Raw genomic sequence first — 20,523 nt, 5'->3', positions numbered from 1 at the left:
ATGTACTAGCTCTATCTATAAATTCATCAATATTTGTATCACACCCTGTATGTATGAAGTACACATTCCTGAGCTTCTTGAGCTGTTGCGTCTCTACGTTTGCAGCCTCTTACCTCATCACTGCCTCCTGCATTCCCTTACTACTCTGCATCCGGACAAGTTCTTTCTAATGTCTCTGTGGCTCCTATGGGTACTCTGTTTTCCCACGAAACAATGGGTATGGGATGGATAGGTTTAGATTTGGGAGAGACTTGGGTGGATGCCGGTTCGGTGGCAGGGTTGTGGATTTATTTAACCAATTACCGTGTAAGGTGGTGTCCCTCGATTGTTTCAAGCGTGTGTTGGACATGTATATGAGTGGGATTGGGTGGTGATAAATAGGAGCTGCTTCGTATGGGCCAATAGGCCTTCTGTAGTTACCTTTGTTCTTAAGTTCTTATGTTTTTTATCATTATGGGTGTACCAATTGCATTGATTTATCAATCTTCTGTTCACTTGAGAAATTGTGGGTGGTGGTCATGTCTCCTGGTCTTGTGTTCCCGGGGCAGCCTTGTCTTGTGTACGAGACTGTGGTACTTTTTTATATTATTACTGTACCTCAGTCTTGTGTTCAGACTGTGGTCGTTGTCATGTTATCATTACAGTGGACCCCCGATTCAGTGAACCTCAGTTCAACGAATCTCCGGTTTCGACGCAAACTTTTCAGGCTAGATTTTCTCACCCGAATCGACGAACCAGTAATGAGGGGTTTTAATTAATTAAAAATTCATTTGAATTAATTAATTAAATTAATCCAATTAGAAATTGATTGGCTCTTATACATGGACCATTATAACAAGAGAATGGCCTGCCTTTGTATGAATGAGAGTTTTCAATCTTATGATGTACTAACATCATCACATGTTGGCTGATGCACCACCACACCCCTTAATAGGTGGGTTATCTTGAGAGGTTATCTTGAGATGATTTCGGGGCTTTTTTTTAGTGTCCCCGCGGCCCGGTCCTCGACCAGGCCTCCACCCCCAAGAAGCAGCCCGTGACAGCTGACTAACACCCAGGTACCTATTTTACTGCTAGGTAACAGGGGCATAGGGTGAAAGAAACTCTGCCCATTGTTTCTCGCCGGCGCCTGGGATCGAACCCAGGACCACAGGATCACAAGTCCAGCGTGCTATCCGCTCGGCCGACCGGCTCCCCCAAATGAATGAGAGTTTTCAATCTTATGATGTACTAACATCATCACATGTTGGCTGATGCACCACCACACCCCTTAATAGGTGGGTTATCTTGAGAGGTTATCTTGAGATGATTTCGGGGCTTTTTTTTAGTGTCCCCGCGGCCCGGTCCTCGACCAGGCCTCCACCCCCAGGAAGCAGCCCGTGACAGCTGACTAACACCCAGGTACCTATTTTACTGCTAGGTAACAGGGGCATAGGGTGAAAGAAACTCTGCCCATTGTTTCTTGCCGGCGCCTGGGATCGAACCCAGGACCACAGGATCACAAGTCCAGCGTGCTGTCCCCTCGGCCGACCGGGTTGGCACATTTGCGAAACACAAGAAAATAAGACACATTGAAAACATTCCTTTACCCATCACAGGTGTACATATTAGATACAATTTTCAATACAATAAAATGCTTAATCATTTTTTAATTGAAAATTAAATTACAGTAGTAATTCAATTAAAACTAAATTAATTTGTGTTTTTTATTGAAAAAGCAATCTTTAACTTACATAATGCAAGTACAAGTGAATAAGAATATTTTTTCATATTGTAAACACAAGACTTAAATTGTAATAAACATACAAATTTTATTTTGGCAAAAGTACATACAATACTTACAAAGATACAACAGATTGTTGGATTCATTGGTAGGCAAGTACTGTACATTGCCTAAAGTCACTAGTATTTAGAGCATATCTCCTGGCTCTGCTTGCATTCTGTTTCTATTGGGTGAATATATTGTACCATAATTAATTTTGTTATTAAATGGTAAAGAATAATTTTTTAAGAATCAGAAATAATAAATTTATCTAGATTCTAATACTGATTCCAATTACTGAAAAATGCTAAATTCTTCCAATTCTCGATACTGATTACGATTAATCGTCCCATCACTAGTGTGCATGTTAGGACAATGGGATTTTCAACCCATAGTGTGTGTACATTTAGTTATTATTCCTGACAAAATAGAGGGTTAGAGAAATACATTGATACACTTAAATTGATTTTGGCCATGGTGGTACTTAGCTAGGTATGCTAGTACTGTAAGCACCAATAATAGTCTTCCAGGCTTGGCATCATCATTTGATAATTACATACTGACTTTTCACCCTCTGTGATATTTACAATTGTAATACCATATGTTCATGAACTGTAATAATTTTCCAGGTGTCAGTTGGGCCACTTGTATACATCCCTTTCCTTCACTACGGAGTGCATAAAGAATCATCACTATGTTCAACATAGCCAACAATTTCTACCTCTGGAAGTCGAAGAAAACAACTGTGAAGGTGGTAAATTTGTGTTTCAACGAGGGAAATCCTGCGTTCTTACAGCTTCGAGTGAAGCTGCTGCAACTGAGAGTAACATTAGGATTGTAATATTAAATGACCTGTGTCCCTCCTGCTGTATTTGGTAGAAGTGAGACTTATTTCACAAGTTCAGACCTGGATAAGCTGCAGCAGCTACTGAGAGGGGAAAACTCCATGTTTATAATGATAAAGTAGAACTAGTTGCTCACCTTACAGTCTCGGTATCATGTAGGAGTTTAGGGGAAGACGTTATACTTCATGTTGAAGGTAACACTCAAAGTAAGAACCTCAAGAGGGATTATATTCCTGAAGTTGTTCCTTCAGTAAAAGCATGTAGGAATATAATGGCAATGTCTGCAGCCATTCATGAACAAGAGTGTGACTCTTCAAAAGGCTTTGAAGAATCATGTTTTAATAAGACTAAGTACAAGACTCTTAACCTTCTACAAACCACTAAGGATACCGTAGAGAATAACAGTATAGATAAGAAACAAAATTTAAAGTTTGAGCAGTCATATACATGTGATCAGGAATTCTGTGACTCTCATTCCAAAAGACACCACATTTACCATCATTGCTCAGAACTACTGCCTCTAAAAAAATCAGATTTTAAAAGTAATATACCTGTAATAGAAAAAAATTCTGGTAACTGGAATACCTTGGTAACTAATCACAGAAGGAAATTTGAATCTGGAAAACCTGCTCCAATTTTGTACTTTGGTCATGATGTAGAGGCTGAAAGGTTGTGGAATGAGAAGATGAAAAATGCTGGGGAATGTGTTATGCCACAGACTGACTCTGAACACTGCAATTGGGAAAAACCAGAAATTGCGGCCCACCATAAACAACAGTCAATACAAATAGAGAATAAAATAAAGCGTTGCCATGTTGAAACTATTCATCCAAAATCACTGATATCAGTTAAAGATTCATCAGTGGTCATTCATCATAAAGCCAAGGTAAAACAAAAGAAACCTTTCACTTATCCTCGTGGTTGGTTGCGTACAACTCCTATTGTCATACTTAAGCAATGCAATCATGTTCCTTGCCCTAAACTCAGTCGAACGTCTCTCCTTCGTAGAGCAAAACTAGATTCCCAGCTTGCACACCAACTGCATACAGAGGTTGAGTACCAAATGAAGCAAAGATTGAAACATCTGGATGAAAGTTTTCGTGATGAAATGATAAAAAGTCGACGAAGGAAATTTGTAAAAGCTCATGCATGCAGCATGCTATCAGTTGGTTGTCAAACTATAGAAGTCGGATGTGGATATGTACAGAATGCTGAAGATATTTCTTTAAAATATTCATCTCATGACCTTGTGAATCCTGTACATAGAGGTGAGCACCATAATGAAATAGAACAACATTTCAGACATGAAAGTCAAGAAATGGCCAAAGATTATTTAGAAAAAAATAATGGTGTGATAAAAAATGGGAAAGAAAAAATAAGTGAATTTAATAAAAATCTAAGTTGTGATATTGATGTGACTGAATTTTATTCATGTATTAAAAATGATCCTACTGAGAATTATGAAGAAGACTTTGAAATGTCTACAGATTCACAGTCAAGTAGTGTATTTAACACAATGGAGAAGCAAAATATTCTAAATAAATATGATTCAAGAATTGAAATAAGTGTTGACAGGCAAAGGACCTCTCCCTCTTTGTCTGTTCCTGTTTCTCTCATTGAACCAAAGCTTCAGAGCAAAGAACAAAAGCCTAATAAAATTCGAGATATTAAGTTGAAAGAAATTTATTCTAAAAGTGGGATATATATCGGCTCTGAATCTATTGTGAGGGATCCTACTCAAGACAAGGGTCTCACATACACAGTTCACAAGGAGCTCCCACAAGAGGATAAAAAAATTGAAGTAACAACAGTTGAATCACACCAACATATAACTTGTAAAAACGTGCAATATAGCCCAAAAAATGTGAACACCAGCTACATTGTTACCAATGATTTGAAATTTGATGTTGATACCCATTGTTCACAGGTATCTGAAGTTAGTGATACCCTTGATCTTTCTGCTGAAGTATTCAAAGAAGTTTTAAAAGGAAGGCATGTAGATCTTTTTATGAGAAATGACAGCCAAATTAATGATTCAAAAAAAGAATTGTTAGTTACAGAGGAATCTGATATATGTGATGAATCTGTCCCAGTGTGTGTAAAAAATATAGCAGAGTCTGCAGAGAACAGTATTAGTGTAGGTAATCTAAGTTTGTTTGAAAGTGTTGCTGAAAATTACATAGAAAGCTCCAGAAAATGCAGCATGACTGATATAATCGGTAAAAAAATATGTGGCGAAAAGATACCCATTTCATGTAATGGAGTGGGTTTGGTAGATAATTCCACTATAAAGATTAAGGAAAGCAAAGTAATGTTAAAAAAGTATCAAATGAATAATGACACACTAAATCACGGGAAAAGAGCCATGTTGCCTGATTTTTTAGAAAAGCTTGCTAAAGATGTACCTTCCAATGAGAAGTCTTTAAATTCTGAAAATTGCAATGAGAGCAGAGGATCCTCTCCACGGGGTCTAGATGATATAGACAGCAGTATTAGTAATATTAGTGCTCGCATTGCTGCTCTTTTGATGCCTAGAAGGGTAAGCTTAGCTAAATTTAACACAGATTCTGTTAGTTCATATGTTCCTTCAGGTGCTACTGATACTTTATCCAGTCTCTCAGATATGATGGAGGATTAATTAACTGAATTAGATCTGCTGCATAAATTACCTCCCTTTTGGTAATATCCATGGGGTAAGCTTTTATTAAGGTCATTAGTGTATAGGAGAATTTGTTGAAATGTTAAATCTAATGCTGGAGTATAAAGCAAGAACTAATGTTTGTGGAATAAAATTACATGATTGGGTAGATGTGCTACAGTTACTATTTAAGAAAACAAGAACTCTTGATGCTTGCTCAGCTAATTAACCTTACTCCTGACACTTTGGTGGTCATATTCATTCAGGGGACACATGTAGTAACTATCATCAAAAGCATACAGCTGGTTACTTATTCAGTGCTGGCCTGTAATGTAGAATACATAGCTAGTCTATATAACTTGTGATGTTAGGCAAGGTGCATAATAAACATCAGAGTTCACACTCAGATCAGTTCATGTTTAACTTCGGGTCCCGGTAGTACAGTTGGGTTCGTTCGTGATGCACAATCGAGGATTCCGGATTTGAATCCTGGGCGGGACAGTAATGGTTGGGCACATTTCCTTTTACCTAATGCCTCTGTTCACCTAGCACTAAGTAGGAATACACAGCTCTGTTTAAGTCATGTCAGAGACTTCTGCACATGCTGTAAGGATTCTGTGCCCCCTTTCTTCCACTAATCCTGTCTGCACTGCTAGTACATCTGGTGCAAGCTGATTACTGGCTGCAAATTTGGTTGCCAGCATTTTGGCTTCCTGTTGAGGATCCTTTGGGTGTGAGGCTTTAGGTGTTTTATTTCCTTTGGCTCTGTGGATTTGCTGCCACATCTCTTAAGAGAGGTGTATTCTTTCAGATGTGAACACCATTCCAGCCACTTTTGTTCTTTGATTATCCTCGTCTCTTGATGCACATGTTCCTTGGCCTCACAAAGTAAGGTCCTGTTGCGGTCACTTGGTTGCTTTTTGTATAGCTTCCTTGTGCTGTTGAGTCTATGATTGAGTTCTTTGACACGTTCACAATAGTACCACTGATCTTTGTAGTCTGGTGGACTATTTTTTCAGTGGAATTGAGTGGTTGGCTGCACTTTCAATTGCTTAATGTCAACTAAACTTTTTTTACTAGTTGTATGTAAGGAGGACTGCAACTGTTCTATGTTTCAGTATCGCACCCTAAATAGAAAGGGAGTTATTGTTTTTTTTGTTTTTTTCCAACGAATTTTACACATTTTCAATAAATTTCACAAACCACAAGTTTCAAATTAAATAATTTCTATGACACTCATCCAATACATTAGCATATAATAAAGGATTTGTATTGTAAGGATTATCCAAAATATGCTTAGTTTTACTAATACATGTAATCAAAGTTCCCCAAAAATATATGCCAATATTTCATGTTTGAAAATGAAGTATGAAATCAATAAATGAACCTAGAAAAAAAGTGCTTACTACAGTCTGTAGGACGTAAACTCTACATATAAGATGTAAATTTAATTTAAATTGAAAAAAAAATGAAAGCTGTGAAGTAATTTTATGTTAATTGACAATAAATAAGATCAAAGATTCTGCCTCCTGTGGTTGAAGTTGACTTCAACCAATTTCTTCCAAAAATTTGCATCCTTACAGATATTCTTATGTTTTGTAAGGTGTATAAGTTTCATGCAAATCGGCTGATAAAAAATATGAAAAAAATCGATAAAAAAATATAAAAATCTAATTTTTTTTTTTTTTTTTTTTTTGCATAAAACTAAATATTAAAATACTTTATTATATGCTATTATGATAGCTTAGAGTCATAGACATGATTTCAGTTGACACTATTGTTTGATGTTAATTTTTGACCATTTTGGAAAATTTTCAACGCATAATTCAACATTTTTTTTCTCCCTTCCTATTTTGCTACGATGCTGAGACTTGGACCAGTTGAACCAAATTTTACATACTACTAGTCAAAAAAGTTTGAAATCGAACCAGTTTTCATTTATCGCATTTTTTGGTAATATGACCCCTTGATAAAATCTTATTCTGCCTAATTAATGTCTTCAGGAACAAGATAGTTTCTATGCCACTCTGAGATGGTTTTGAAATCGGTACTATTTTGCTGAAGCGAAGTTCCAGGCTTCTGGTGGAGGAGGGGTGGGTTCGTCTAACTTTAGATCAATTTGAACCCCATAGTGGTCGCTTGTGAGTGTGGCCTCAACTGACCATGTTGCTGCATCTCTTGGGGAGGCTGAAACGAAGGTAAGGTATAATCTACCTCCTTGGATGTAGGTAGGTTCATTCTTGTTTAGGATTTGTATTTCTGGTAGCTGGTCTAGTAAATGTGGTATGTGAGTGCAGGCCTCATTTGTTAGATAAGAAAAGATAAGATATTTATTCAGGTAAAGGTACATACATTGAAAATGAGTTACAAGCATAATATCGGATTAATAGGTAGAGCTAGTACATACAATGCCTGAAGCTGCTAATACGCACAGCATTTCGGCCAAGGTGTGGGGAAAAACTTAGACTAAAACTTAATACTAATTGAAATCAAAATCATAAATTTAATTGAAAAAAAAAAAATAAAATGATAATTTCATGATGGATAGAACAGCAAAAAATACAACGGCAGCAAAAGGAATTTTAACTAAATAAACAGAAGATTACAATTTTCTTAAAAGTTAATACATGGCAGATATCAGCAGTTAAACAAGTCGGTCAATAATCAATAATCTTTTTTTGTAAATTAGAGTTAGGATCTCAGCAAGGGCACTAGACTTTGTTTTAAGGAGCATCAGTTCCAAATATGGCAAAAATATACAATAAATGAAAACTAGTTCGATTTCAATCAAACTTTTTTGACGAGTTGTATATGAAAAGGATTTCATCTGGTCCAAGTCTCAGCATCGTAGCATAAATAGGAAGGGAGAAAAAAAATATTGAATTATGTGTCAAATTTTCAAATATGGTCAAAAATTAACATCAAACACAAGTGTCAACTGAAATAATGTCTGACTCTCAGCTATCACAATAGCATATAATAAAAATATTTAATAATTAGTTTTATCCAAAACAAATTTAGTTAAAGATTTTTTTTTTTTTTTTTTTTTTTAGTTTTTTTCTTGTTTGTTTATCGAGCGATTTGCATGACTTATACACCTGACTGCACATAAGCCTATCTGTAAGGGTGCCAATTTTGGAGGAAATTGGTTGATGTCAACCTCAGTCACAGATGGCAGCACTTAAACTTATTTTTTTTTACTTATTTACAAGCAACATAAACGTTCCTATAACTCTTTAATGTTTTATTCAATTTACATGAAACTTACACCTTATATGTAGAGTTTGTTTCTACAAATCTGTTTCAAGCTTTTTTTCCTAAGTTCATTTATTGATTTTATAATAGTAATAAACAATGATATATTTGCATAACTTTGTTATGGAACTTTGACAATTTGTATTAGTAAAACTAAACATTTTAAAAAATCCGCTGAAACAGATCCTTTTATTATATGCTAATATGATAGAAAAGTGTCATAGAAATGATTTCATTTGAAACTTGTGGTTGTAGTTCTTTTTGTAGAAAATTTTGAATTTGGTAATTAGCTCATCAAGATTGTAACTTGCTTAGCTAAATGAATTGTGGGGTTCAGTCCCTGAGCCCATTATGTGCCTTTGTAACCCTTTCCACTACCGCCCACAAGATGGGTATGGGGTGCATTATAAATGAACTAAACTGCTGCCTACAGAGTAGGCAAAAAGAATCCATCAGGACTAAACCAGCAAAAAATTCGCCTCAAGCTAGCTTCCCAGTCCATAAAATCGCATCTTGTCCGGAATGCTGCATCCCAACGAAAGGGAATCTACATCAACGAGTGCTTGACTAGAAAGAGACAGCAACTCCTCCACCGCCTGCGTCAAATCCGTAAACAAAACCCAGCTGCCATTTATCAGTGCTTCGTTAGAGATGGCATGATTAAAGCGAGAAAGACTTCAGAAGGTAAAATGTTTACAATTGCTAATGAGGATAACCTCAACACTTTCCTCTCCCAATGTGGTTTGTCTCACCTTATTATCTCTCTCAATGAGTCGAACATAATTAACCCCCCTTGTCACCTAGTGCGGGCTGTCTAATAACGATGGTCGGCGTACAGCCTCTGATACTGCTATTGAATTCAATAGGTTCTTCTCTTCCATTGGGTCATCCCTTGCAAATGATATTCCATCTTCCAGTACTGATGTTCAGGACTATCTTACAGGTAACTATCCAGTCTCTGTACCTAAAGCCTACTAATTCCACTGATGTTAATGAGATAATCCTTTCCCTTAAAACCAAGTCTAGTGCCCTTGAGGAGATACCAACTTTAATTTACAAAAAAGCCTCCAGATCTTTAGCCCCTGCTATTGCATTGCTCTTCAACAAGTCACTTGAACTCCAAACCTTTCCAGATATTCTAAAAAAGCGAGAGTAACCCCTGTCCACAGATGTGGTGATCTCACTGATGTTAACAACTACAGACCTATATCAATCCTGCCAAACTTGTCAAAAATATTTGAAAAACTAATCTACAAGCAGTTTTACTCTTATCTAGCCAAACACAATATACTTAGCTCTTGCCAATATGGTTTCAGACCCACTAAAAGTACTAATGATGCACTTATTAGTGCGTCAATGTAATCAATCAGAGCTTTAATATACCAATGTGCTTTAATATACTTACTAATCTCTCTCATCTCATTTTTTTTCTTGCAATGTATTTGTTATCATTTTATTAATTCTGATAGAATTTACCTACTTAAAATTATCTGTTAGATTAAGGACCTGCCCGAAACGCTGCGCGTACTTGTGGCTTTACAAGAGTGTAAATACTGTACTATGCTATGTATTCTCAAACCCAATGTACCTTCTTGTATATAAATAAATAAAAAACAATAAAATAAAAATTAGTATGATTAACTTGATACATACAGCTCTTAATAAAAATGAGTTCCCTGTTGGGTTATTTGTGGACCTACGTAAGGCTTTTGACAGTCAACCCCCAAAACCTTCTTCTTAAATTACATCATTATGGAGTCAGAGGTCACTCCCTGCAATACCTTCAGTCTTACCTTACCGACAGGCTCCAGTGTGTTTCTGTGAATAATTCCATTTCTCCGACACTACCCATAAACATTGTTGTTTCCCAGGGCAGCATACTTGGCTCTCTCCTCTTTCTCGTCTACATCAGTGACCTTCCAAATGCCCCTCAACACTTCAAACCAATCTTATTTGCTGATGACACAACTTTCATTTTCTCCAGTCCTGACCCGCTTGCTCTAAATATCACTATGAATACTGAACTAAATAAAGTCCATCTTTGGTTAACTGCTAACAAACTCACCCTTAATATTGACAAGACTTTCTATATTTTGTTTGGTAATAAATCCTCAAATGAAATTAGTCTAAGAATAAACAATATACAAATCAGTAGTAAAGTTGATGGTAAATTCCTTGGTGTCCTCATCGATAACAAGCTGAATTTCCAGGGACACATTCTAAATATAGCAAAAAAAAAGTTTCTAAAACTGTTGGCATTCTTTCTAAGATCAGATATGTTCCTCGCCCTGACCTGATGACGCTCTATTACTCTCTCGTCTATCCTTATCTCAACTATGGTATTTGTGCTTGGGGTTCTACTACCCAAAATCATTTACGTCCTCTAATTACCCAACACAAAGCTTCTATTAGAACAATATCTAACTCTGGCCCCAGACAGCACTCGGTACCCTTACTCAGATCTCTGAATATGTTAGATATAAAGTCACTGCACATCCTCTCATGTGTACTCTATATATTTAAAACTCTGAATTGTAATGTCAATCCTGACCTTAAAAGCTTCTTAGAAGGTTGTAACAGAACCCATGGGCACCACACCAGAAACAAATACCTATTTGATATTCCAAGAGTACGACTTAATCAAACTAGAAATGCTCTACAAATCAAGGGACCCAGAATGTGGAATGACCTTCCCAATCATGTCAAAGGCTGTACCTCTCTCAACCAGTTTAAGAGGAAAACTAAGTACTACCTAATTAACTCCATGTAACCTACCTTACCCCTAAATGTCAACCCATGTCTTACTATTTTTAAACAATGCTTTTTGTTGACCAACTTGTATATTGACAATTCTCTACCATGTTCCGCCCCTTTTCTATCTTTTATTTTTTTCAACGCATTTTATACTATATACTATATACACTTAAACATATATATACACACACTTATTTATATTGTATACACTTTCGCGATCATATGTCGCTTGAGTGCAACATTTTTTTATCTAGAGTGCACGCATCCTTGTGTGACATTTTTTTACATATGTTCTTCTAGAACATTCTATTGCGAACTGGTGACTCTAGTGGGAGCCCTGAGGACAGAGTTGGACTCTCTGCGGGAGGAGGTGCGTCAGCTTAAAAAACTACGAGAAGTAACGAAGGAGGAGACCAGCAGTAAAGGGACCTCGTCTTGGAGAGTTGCGAAAGACAGGGGCCTTAAGAAGACTTTGATAAAGCCGCCTTCAAACGCCATAGCAACTTCAAATTCATTTGACGTTTTGGAGGACGAGTGCTGTGGAGAGACTGTGGATCGCGCAAAAGGGAAAGCAACGAAGAGAAAGGAAGCGCAGGCCCCTCAGAAAGTAAAGGAAGTACCTAAGCAAACATTAGTTGTGGGAGATTCCCAGATAAGGTATTTGGATAGAACGTTTTGTGCTAGAGATAGGGGGAACAGGTTAAGGGTTTGCTATCCCGGAGCTGGCATTGGTGATATTATAAACAACATGAATGATATTATGGCTGGTAATGGGAACAATCCCATTATTTGCATTAGCGTGGGAGGAAATGATGTTGGTCGAGTCAGGAGTGAGGAACTGATTCAGAGGTATAAAACAGCCATAGAGTTAGTTAGGAGCAAGGGAGGAATCCCGATCATATGTGGCATTCTTCCAAGAAAGGGAGTGGGAAATGAATGGATATCGAGGGCACTTGGTGTCAATTGCCGGCTGGAAAGATATTGCAAATCAAATGCAATATCTTTCATAGACAACTGGGAACACTTCTATGGAAGAAATGAAATGTATGCTCGTGATGGGGTGCATCTATCGAGAGCTGGGGTTGTTGCTGTTGCGAACTCGCTAGAAGAAGTGGTTAGAGGTGTTTGTTTGGGTTTAAACTGTTAGTAGTTAGAGGTATGGGAATTGATTTGGAGGAAGGAGGTAATAAAAGTATGTGTTTGTGGGAGAAAGGAATTGGCAAAACGATCAGGGAAAGAGAAGGTCCGCAAAATAACAATTCACTTAGGGTATATTACACTAACAGTAGAAGTCTAAGAAATAAAATTAACGAATTAAATGCTCTTGTCTGCACAGAAAAAATAGATATTATTGCACTTACCGAAACGTGGATGAATGTAGAAAATAGAGAACTATTAGCTGAATATCAAATATATGGATTTAAACTATTTCACACAGATAGATATATTAGACGAGGAGGTGGAGTAGCCATATATGTTAGGGACAATTTGAAATGTAGTCTCAAAGAGGGAATCAAAACAGAGCCACACACAGAAACTATTTGGATTGAATTAAACGAAAAAGCTAATAATATTATAATAGGAGTAATATATAGGCCACCAAATTTAGACAGAATGGAAGCAAAGCATCTATGGGATGAAATATCTAGAGCATCTAGATCTAACAGTATTTATGTCATGGGTGACTTTAATTTTAGCGGAATAAACTGGTTGAACAAAACAGGGAATAGTGAAGCAGAAGATTTTCTAGAATTAATTGACGATTGCTTTCTTACGCAACACATTAAGGAACCAACACGGGAAAATAATATTTTAGATTTAGTGTTAACTAACAGGGAAACGCAAATTAATGACATCGAAATAGGGAGTGAGCTAGGGAGCAGTGATCACAAAGAAATCAGATTTAGCATAGAATGGAATAGACCAGTAGGAGAAAATTCTGTTAAAGTGCCAGATTTTCGAAAAGCTGATTTTAATAGCCTAAGAAATTTTTTGGGTCAAATTGATTGGAATGGCTTGGGTATGGGGTGTGGGCCGGTCTTGGAGCGAGACATGAACCCAGCGATAGGTGACTTAAATGGGGATTTCGATGTGGATTCAATATATAAATTATTTAAGAATATTCTAAACAAAGCACAGGAACGTAGTATACCATACAAATTGAATAGATCGTATACTAATGACCCAAAGTGGATAACAAAGAATTTGAAGAACCTTATAGGTAAAAAGAGAGCTTGGTACAAAAGGATTAAAAATGGGGAGGTCACTTTAGAACAGGAATTCGTACAACTGGTTAGAAATGTTAAAAAAGAGATAAGGAAAGCAAAAAGAAACTATGAAGTTCGCATAGCAGGGCAAGCAAAGACAAATCCTAAAGGGTTTTTTCAGTTATATCGTACTAAGACTAGGGAAAGGATAGGTCCATTAAAAACTGAGACAGGTCAAATAACAGATAGTGATGAAGAGATGAGTAGTATTTTTAATAAATATTTTGTATCTGTATTTACTAAAGAGGAACTTAACAATATGCCTTCAGCCGAACAAGTCTATGTGGGTGGGGACGAGGACAGGTTGACGAGTTTAGCAGTTACCAGGGAGGATGTTCTTAAACAAATAGTAAAACTCAAACCAAACAAATCCCCAGGGCCGGATGAAGTGTTTGCTAGGGTGCTTAAAGAATGCAAAGAGGAGCTTTGTGACCCACTGTCAACCATATTTAATAAATCAATAGAGTCAGGCAGAGTGCCAGAGTTTTGGAAAGTTGCTAATGTGATACCAGTTTTTAAGAAAGGAGATAGATCACTTGCGTCTAACTATCGACCAATTAGCCTAACGTCTATTGTGGGAAAGTTACTCGAATCTATAATAGCAAATAAAATTCGTCTTCATCTTGAAAAACATAAATTAATAATTGAGTCGCAACATGGTTTTATAAATGGCCGTTCATGTTTAACAAATTTGTTATCTTTTTATTCTAGCATTGTTGAGGCAGTTGATAGTGGTAAGGATTGCGATGTTGTATACCTTGACTTTAGCAAAGCTTTTGATACAGTGCCACATGAAAGACTGATTAAAAAAATAGAGTCTCATGGTATTGGGGGTGCTATATTAAGCTGGATTAGGGCATGGCTATACCAAAGGAAACAGAGAGTTAGTATAAATGGAATCAAGTCAGAGTGGGAAAATGTTGTAAGTGGAGTGCCTCAAGGCTCTGTCCTGGGACCTCTGTTGTTTATAATATATATAAATGATTTAGATTCAGGTTTGAGTAGCAACATTTGCAAATTTGCCGATGATACGAAAATCGGTAGGGAAATCAATTCGGAGGAGGACTCACTATCACTTCAAGTTGATCTAGATAGGGTTTTGAAATGGTCAAAGGATTGGCAGATGCAGTTTAATGCTGATAAATGTAAAGTTCTGAGGTTAGGTAATGATGATAGAGTTACAAGATACGAGCTAGATGGTGTTGTGATTGCGAAGTCGGATTGCGAAAGGGATCTGGGAGTTATGATTAGTAAGAATTTAAAACAAAAGGATCAATGCATAAATGTTCGTAATAAGGCAAATCGGACACTTGGATTTATTAATCGCAGCGTTAGTAACAAGACACCTGGTGTGGTTCTCAAGCTATATCTTGCTCTAGTTAGGCCCCATTTAGATTATGCAGTTCAGTTTTGGTCGCCATATTATAGAATGGATATAAATTCACTTGAACGTGTCCAGCGTAGGATGACTAAGTTAATTCCCCAAATTAGAAATCTTTCATATGAAGAAAGATTAACAAAGCTTAAGTTGCATTCACTGGAAAGGCGAAGAGTTAGGGGTGACATGATAGAGGTTTACAAGTGGATGAATGGACAAAACCGGGGGGATATTAATAGGGTATTAAAAGTATCAACACAGGACAGAACACGAAACAATGGATATAAATTGGATAAGTTTAGATTTAGGAAAGACTTGGGTAAATACTGGTTCAGTAACAGGGTTGTTGATTTGTGGAACCAATTGCCGCGTAACATTGTGGAGGTGGGGTCCCTCGATTGTTTCAAGCACGGGTTGGACAAGTATATGAGTGGGATTGGGTGGTTATAGAATAGGAGCTGCCTCGTATGGGCCAATAGGCCTTCTGCAGTTACCTTTGTTCTTATGTTCTTATGTTCTTATGAACACACTAAATTACAAAAATTTACAAAAATTAAATACGTACATCGAAAATTAATGTCAGAACAGTGAAGAGTATACACTTTTCCATAGGGGTTTCCCCAACGTGCCTTCACGGGTAACATTTAGGCCACTTCCCACACTCTTGCGGGTGGGCCGCGATCATGATTATACATTTATATGCATATGTCCGTGTAGGGAATTTTATTGCGATATCAGTGATACCAAATTTAACGTTGCAGGACAAGTGTGGAGTTGACAACCCTGAAAAGAATAGAAACATTTCGTCGCTGTTTGGCGCTCACGGCTAGTGATCTATGTAGTTCTTTATTTGGTGCTGGTCTAACTCATGCTTTGGTGACATTTTATACTTATGTTCTTCTAGAACATTCTAATGCGAACACATTGGTACAAAAATGAAATACGTACATCGAACATTAAGGTCAGGACAGTGAAAAGAGTATATACTTTTCAGTGTTGCCGCTCCATGGCCCGAAACGCTGAGCGCACTTGGGGTAAGTTTTTTTTGCCTTCACCGAGAGCGGGAAAGTAAGCTCAGTTACTATTAAGTTTTAGTGTTTTTCCCCCACCTCACCTTACCTGGAACTCTATGCGTATTAGTGGCTTTAGGTATTTTATGTACTAGCTCTATCTATAAATCCAACATTATGTTTGTAAATCAACTATGTTCTTTCCTGAATAAAATTTACTTTACTTTAGTTTACTTTACTAACTCGCCGACTATCAATAGTCGTGATCTATCTTTATCTTTATCTTTATCTGCTCTTGCTATAATAGTGAAGGGGGTAGCCCCACTTTAAAATAAATTAATCTAAAACAACAAGAACAGGCTGTCGGGGAAGGTTCTTACAACGCCCGGATTATGTTTATCACATCACTAAACGTCATATAATAACTATATGCCTGTTAAGTACAAGAGTTTAACTGTTAATAACATTATATTGTGGTTTTAATATTGCGCAATTATATATGTACGAAACGTACAAATATTGTGTCCGAAATGGTACAAATGTGTGTGTAGTAGGTACATTTGGTGTAGTAGGGGGAGCGTTGATCAGCTGACGCTGTAAACACAACATGTCGTCCTGGAGTGAGGTGAAATTGAAATTGAAATAAGTTTATTGAGGTAAAATACACACAAAGGGATGAGGTAGCTCAAGCTATTCTCACCCCGTTCAGTACATCGTGTTAATATATACATAGACACACATCACAAATAAACATATTACCAAACATTCTGAGAGATAAACATATACATTTCCTCCTTCACAAGTAGTATGTTATCAGACGTACACACAAATACTTTTATGACCTAGTTATACTGTATAGACAATTTGCAAGAGACATGCAGATAATTCAACAAAATATTACAATCTTAGTGCAAAATTCTTATATCTCTCAAGAATATGCCCGAAACGCTTTGCGTAATAGTGGCTTTAGGCATTGTATGTACTAGCTCTACCTATAAGTCAACCAATCTTTGTAAAAATTTCTTGTATGTATGTACCTTACCTAAATAAACATTTTATTTATTTTTTTTTTTTTTAATATCATCAACCTTGCCGTTGTGACACATCCAGGCTATTTGTTCAGGAACAGTCCTTATCTCAGTGTTTCTATATACATTAATCAATGGACAATCAAGAACATAATGGGCCAGGGTGTGAGACCTTAACATACCACATAGTTTACACTTCGTGTCATTATCATGAACATCTATCCCTCACCTCTAGGTGAGTCCCTCACACACACCTCTTCTTGGTGGCCGCTCTAAATGGTGTACATACAGTATCTATCTACACCATTTAGAGTATCTACACCATTTGGTCGACGGGAGACATCTCCCGTCACGCAGGGTGCAGTCGCACCTCCACAGATCTCCAGTATCATCTCTTGATACTGGTAATGGCTCAAAAGGGCCACCACTTACGGGCTATTCGTGCCTGTGCCACCTCTTGGGTGGCTTAATCTTTATCAATCAATCTACAGTGAGACGCAGCATTCACAGTGAGAGGGTGTGCTACCTGCAGCTCTCATTGTGCTATCATAGTAATAATGGAAAGTGTTGTAAAGAAAGTGATGAATCTTATGTGATTCATCAGAAAAAATAGATATTATTGCACTTACCGAAACGTGGATGATTGTAGAAAATAGAGAATTATTAGCTTAATATCAAATAAATGGATTTAAACTATTTCAGACAGATATGCATATTAGACGAGGAGGGGGAGTAGCCATATATGTTAGGGACAATTTGAAATGTAGTCTCAAAGAGGGAATCAAAACTGAGCCACACAGAGAAATTATTTGGATAGAATTAACGAAAAAGCCAATAATATTATAATAGGAGTTATATACAGGCCACCAAACTTAGGATGGAAGCAAGCATCTATGGAATGAAATATCTAGAGCATCAAAGTCTAGCAGTATTTGTGTCATGGGTGACTTTAATTTTAGTGGAATAAACTGGTTTAACAGAACAGGGAATAATGAAGCAGAAGATTTTCTAGAATTGACAATTGCTTTCTTACTCTACACATTAAGGAACTAACGCGGGAAAATATTTTAGATTTAGTGTTGTCTAACAGGGAAACACAAATTAATGACATCGAAATAGGGAGTGAATTAGGGAACAGTGATCACAAGGACATCAGATTTAGCATAGATTGGAATAGCTATGTTGGAGAAAATTCTGTTAATGCCAGATTTTTGAAAAGCTGATTTTAATAGCCTAAGAAATTTTTGGGTCAAATAGATTGGAAAGTCTTGGGCATGGTGGTTGGGCCGGTGTTGGAGCGAGACGTGAACCCAGTGATGGGTGATATAATGGGGGATTTTGATGTGGATTTGGAATATAACTTATTTAAAAACATTCTAAACAAAGCACAAGAATGTAGTATACCATTCAAATTGAATAGATCGAATACTAATGAGCCGAAATGGATAACAAAGGATCTGAAGAACCGTATAGGTAGAAAGAGAGCATGGTACAAAAGGATTAAGAATGGGGAAGTCAGTTTAGAATGAGTCTGATGTTTACAGAACACCAACGTTATGTACTCTCACAAACCCAATAAACCAACCAACCAGCCAGTCAGCCAGCCAGCCAGTCAGTCAGCCAGTTGCTCTCCCAAATTTATTTATTTTATTTATTTATTTATTTATTTATTTATTTATTTATTTATTTATTTATTTATTTATATACAAGAAGGTACATTGAGTTTGTGAGGATACATAGCATGGTGTTAACATTCTTGTAAAGCCACTAGTACATGTTGCGTTTCGGGCAGAAATATGACTAAACAGTTACGGATACTGTATTTTAAAACCTCTGGATTTAGTGGACCCCCAGAATTAATGACCTGGGTACATCCTCATGTAGGTCATTAAATCGAGTCGATTCTGTATACCCTTATTTCCCACCTAAATTCTTCTGAATAATTTGTTTGCTACAATTATGACTTTAGAGATCTATTAGAGATGATACTGAAATAGCATTGCAATGTCTTATCAAAATAATCCTTATCAGTGATATTTAAATAATCATAATTTCTGTTGCAGTCATGGTTTTAGTCTGACAAGAAGAGAGCCCTGCAGTTGTGTTATTGTTCAGACGGAGATATTCTTGGTGCTTAAACTCTCAAAGGAAAGGAAAGGAAGTACCAGAGTGAGGAGACTGATGAAGAATTGATCTGCATGTTTACAGGAAATAAAAGAACAAGAAGTTGTAAGCAAACAGTTATTTGCAAGAAGAGAATATAAATTAATAATTGAGCCTCAGCTATGAGTTATGCAGATTTGTTTCACTGTCTAAATGATTTATGTAAACTAGGTAAGTTACTTCTATTCACTTATGAAGGAACTGTTTTAAACATCCATTCTTATTTTACTTAGTTTGATATGTGTATAATTATTATTCCAAGATTTTGATTCTCATCAAATTTTCTTGCATTCCAAAATCCCAGTTTGTGAGTGATGCTAGTAGTTTATCAATATCTTTCTCTCTTTAGAGAAAATTGTATTTAATGTAAACTATGCTTTAACCATTGCACTGCATTAAAATGTGACATCCTCATGGTGCATTGAAAATAAATTATTTCCAAAACCAGTGTTTTTGCCGTTATTACACAATATACATATGTATATAACTATGTACATTTCTGGGGGGAAGCCCCTACGGAGCTATCCAGGCTGATATTACTATATTAGACTTTGGCATCATTGTGAATGGACTTCTTAGGTCTACCGGGGACCATGAGCTAAAACCTGGCCCCCTCTCAGAGAGGCATGAGAAGCAATGGCCTATAGAAACCCCCATGTGGTTGGAAACATTCTATGTCTGCCATCGACTGGGTCAGGCACCCAGAAAGATAAGCGTCCCAAAACAAATCCCTATTCTGGTTAAGAAATTGTGACTGAAAGCTGAACTGGTGGACAGAACTCACCGCGCAAACGAGCATGAAGTCACCATGTTGCCATGGTGACTTCATGCTCGTTTGACTTTGCAGGTGGAGCAAAGCCTCCACCAGCAGACACAGAAAAATAAATCGTAAATCCTAAACTAAGCTCAGCCAAGTCCGAACCTAGGATAAAAGTAACTGGATTTTCTCCAGTTCACCAAGAACCTGAACCTAGTGAACTGGTAAAGAACCAGATCTCTGGCTAGCTGACATGTGGACTAACTGGAGGCTCACACCAGCCAGTTGTTGAGGTAGGTCAATACACTAAACCCTAAGAGTTGTAGCCAGGCCATAACAACATGCACTAACCTAGTAAACAAACACGGTTCAAGATTTCAAGTTGAAGGGGAGAGCCCTGAAGCAGTAAGCCCCCACAGTGGAATTTAGCCAGTCCCTGAACCCAGGAATTATAGGAACATGTCAATATATTGGTATACAGTTGGTATATTCTCCAAAATCAGATATTATGTACCTAACTCTGCTCTCATCTCTATATTATGCACTAATCTATCCCTATCTTAATTATGGTATCTGTGCATGGGGTTCAACCACTGCAAACCACCTCAAGTCCATCATCACCCAGCAAAAATCTGCTATCAGAATAATAACAAATTTTGCTTTCAG

General features: G+C 37.0%; 1 protein-coding gene across 5 annotated transcripts in view; it reads left to right on the top strand.

Annotated features, from left to right (window-relative positions):
* Tango6 (transport and golgi organization 6) overlaps positions 1 to 20,523 on the top strand; it is a 46,910-nt gene that overhangs the window by 227 nt on the left and 26,160 nt on the right. For 2 of the 5 annotated variants that reach the window (XM_045742397.2, XM_045742395.2), the window contains exons 2-3: positions 2,392 to 2,513; positions 19,001 to 19,271. In XM_045742397.2, the coding sequence (XP_045598353.1) occupies positions 19,223 to 19,271 (49 nt within the window). In that variant the 5' untranslated portion in view covers positions 2,392 to 2,513; positions 19,001 to 19,222. Of the gene's footprint in view, positions 1 to 2,391; positions 2,514 to 16,440; positions 16,566 to 19,000; positions 19,272 to 20,523 lie in introns of those variants that run through there. The other 3 variants (XM_045742398.2, XM_045742394.2, XM_045742396.2) reach the window with 2 other exon arrangements.

Source organism: Procambarus clarkii, chromosome 11 (genome assembly GCF_040958095.1).
Source record: "Procambarus clarkii isolate CNS0578487 chromosome 11, FALCON_Pclarkii_2.0, whole genome shotgun sequence".
In the NCBI taxonomy this organism is placed as follows: domain Eukaryota; kingdom Metazoa; phylum Arthropoda; class Malacostraca; order Decapoda; family Cambaridae; genus Procambarus; species Procambarus clarkii.
This window is presented reverse-complemented; position numbering and strand designations above follow the sequence as displayed.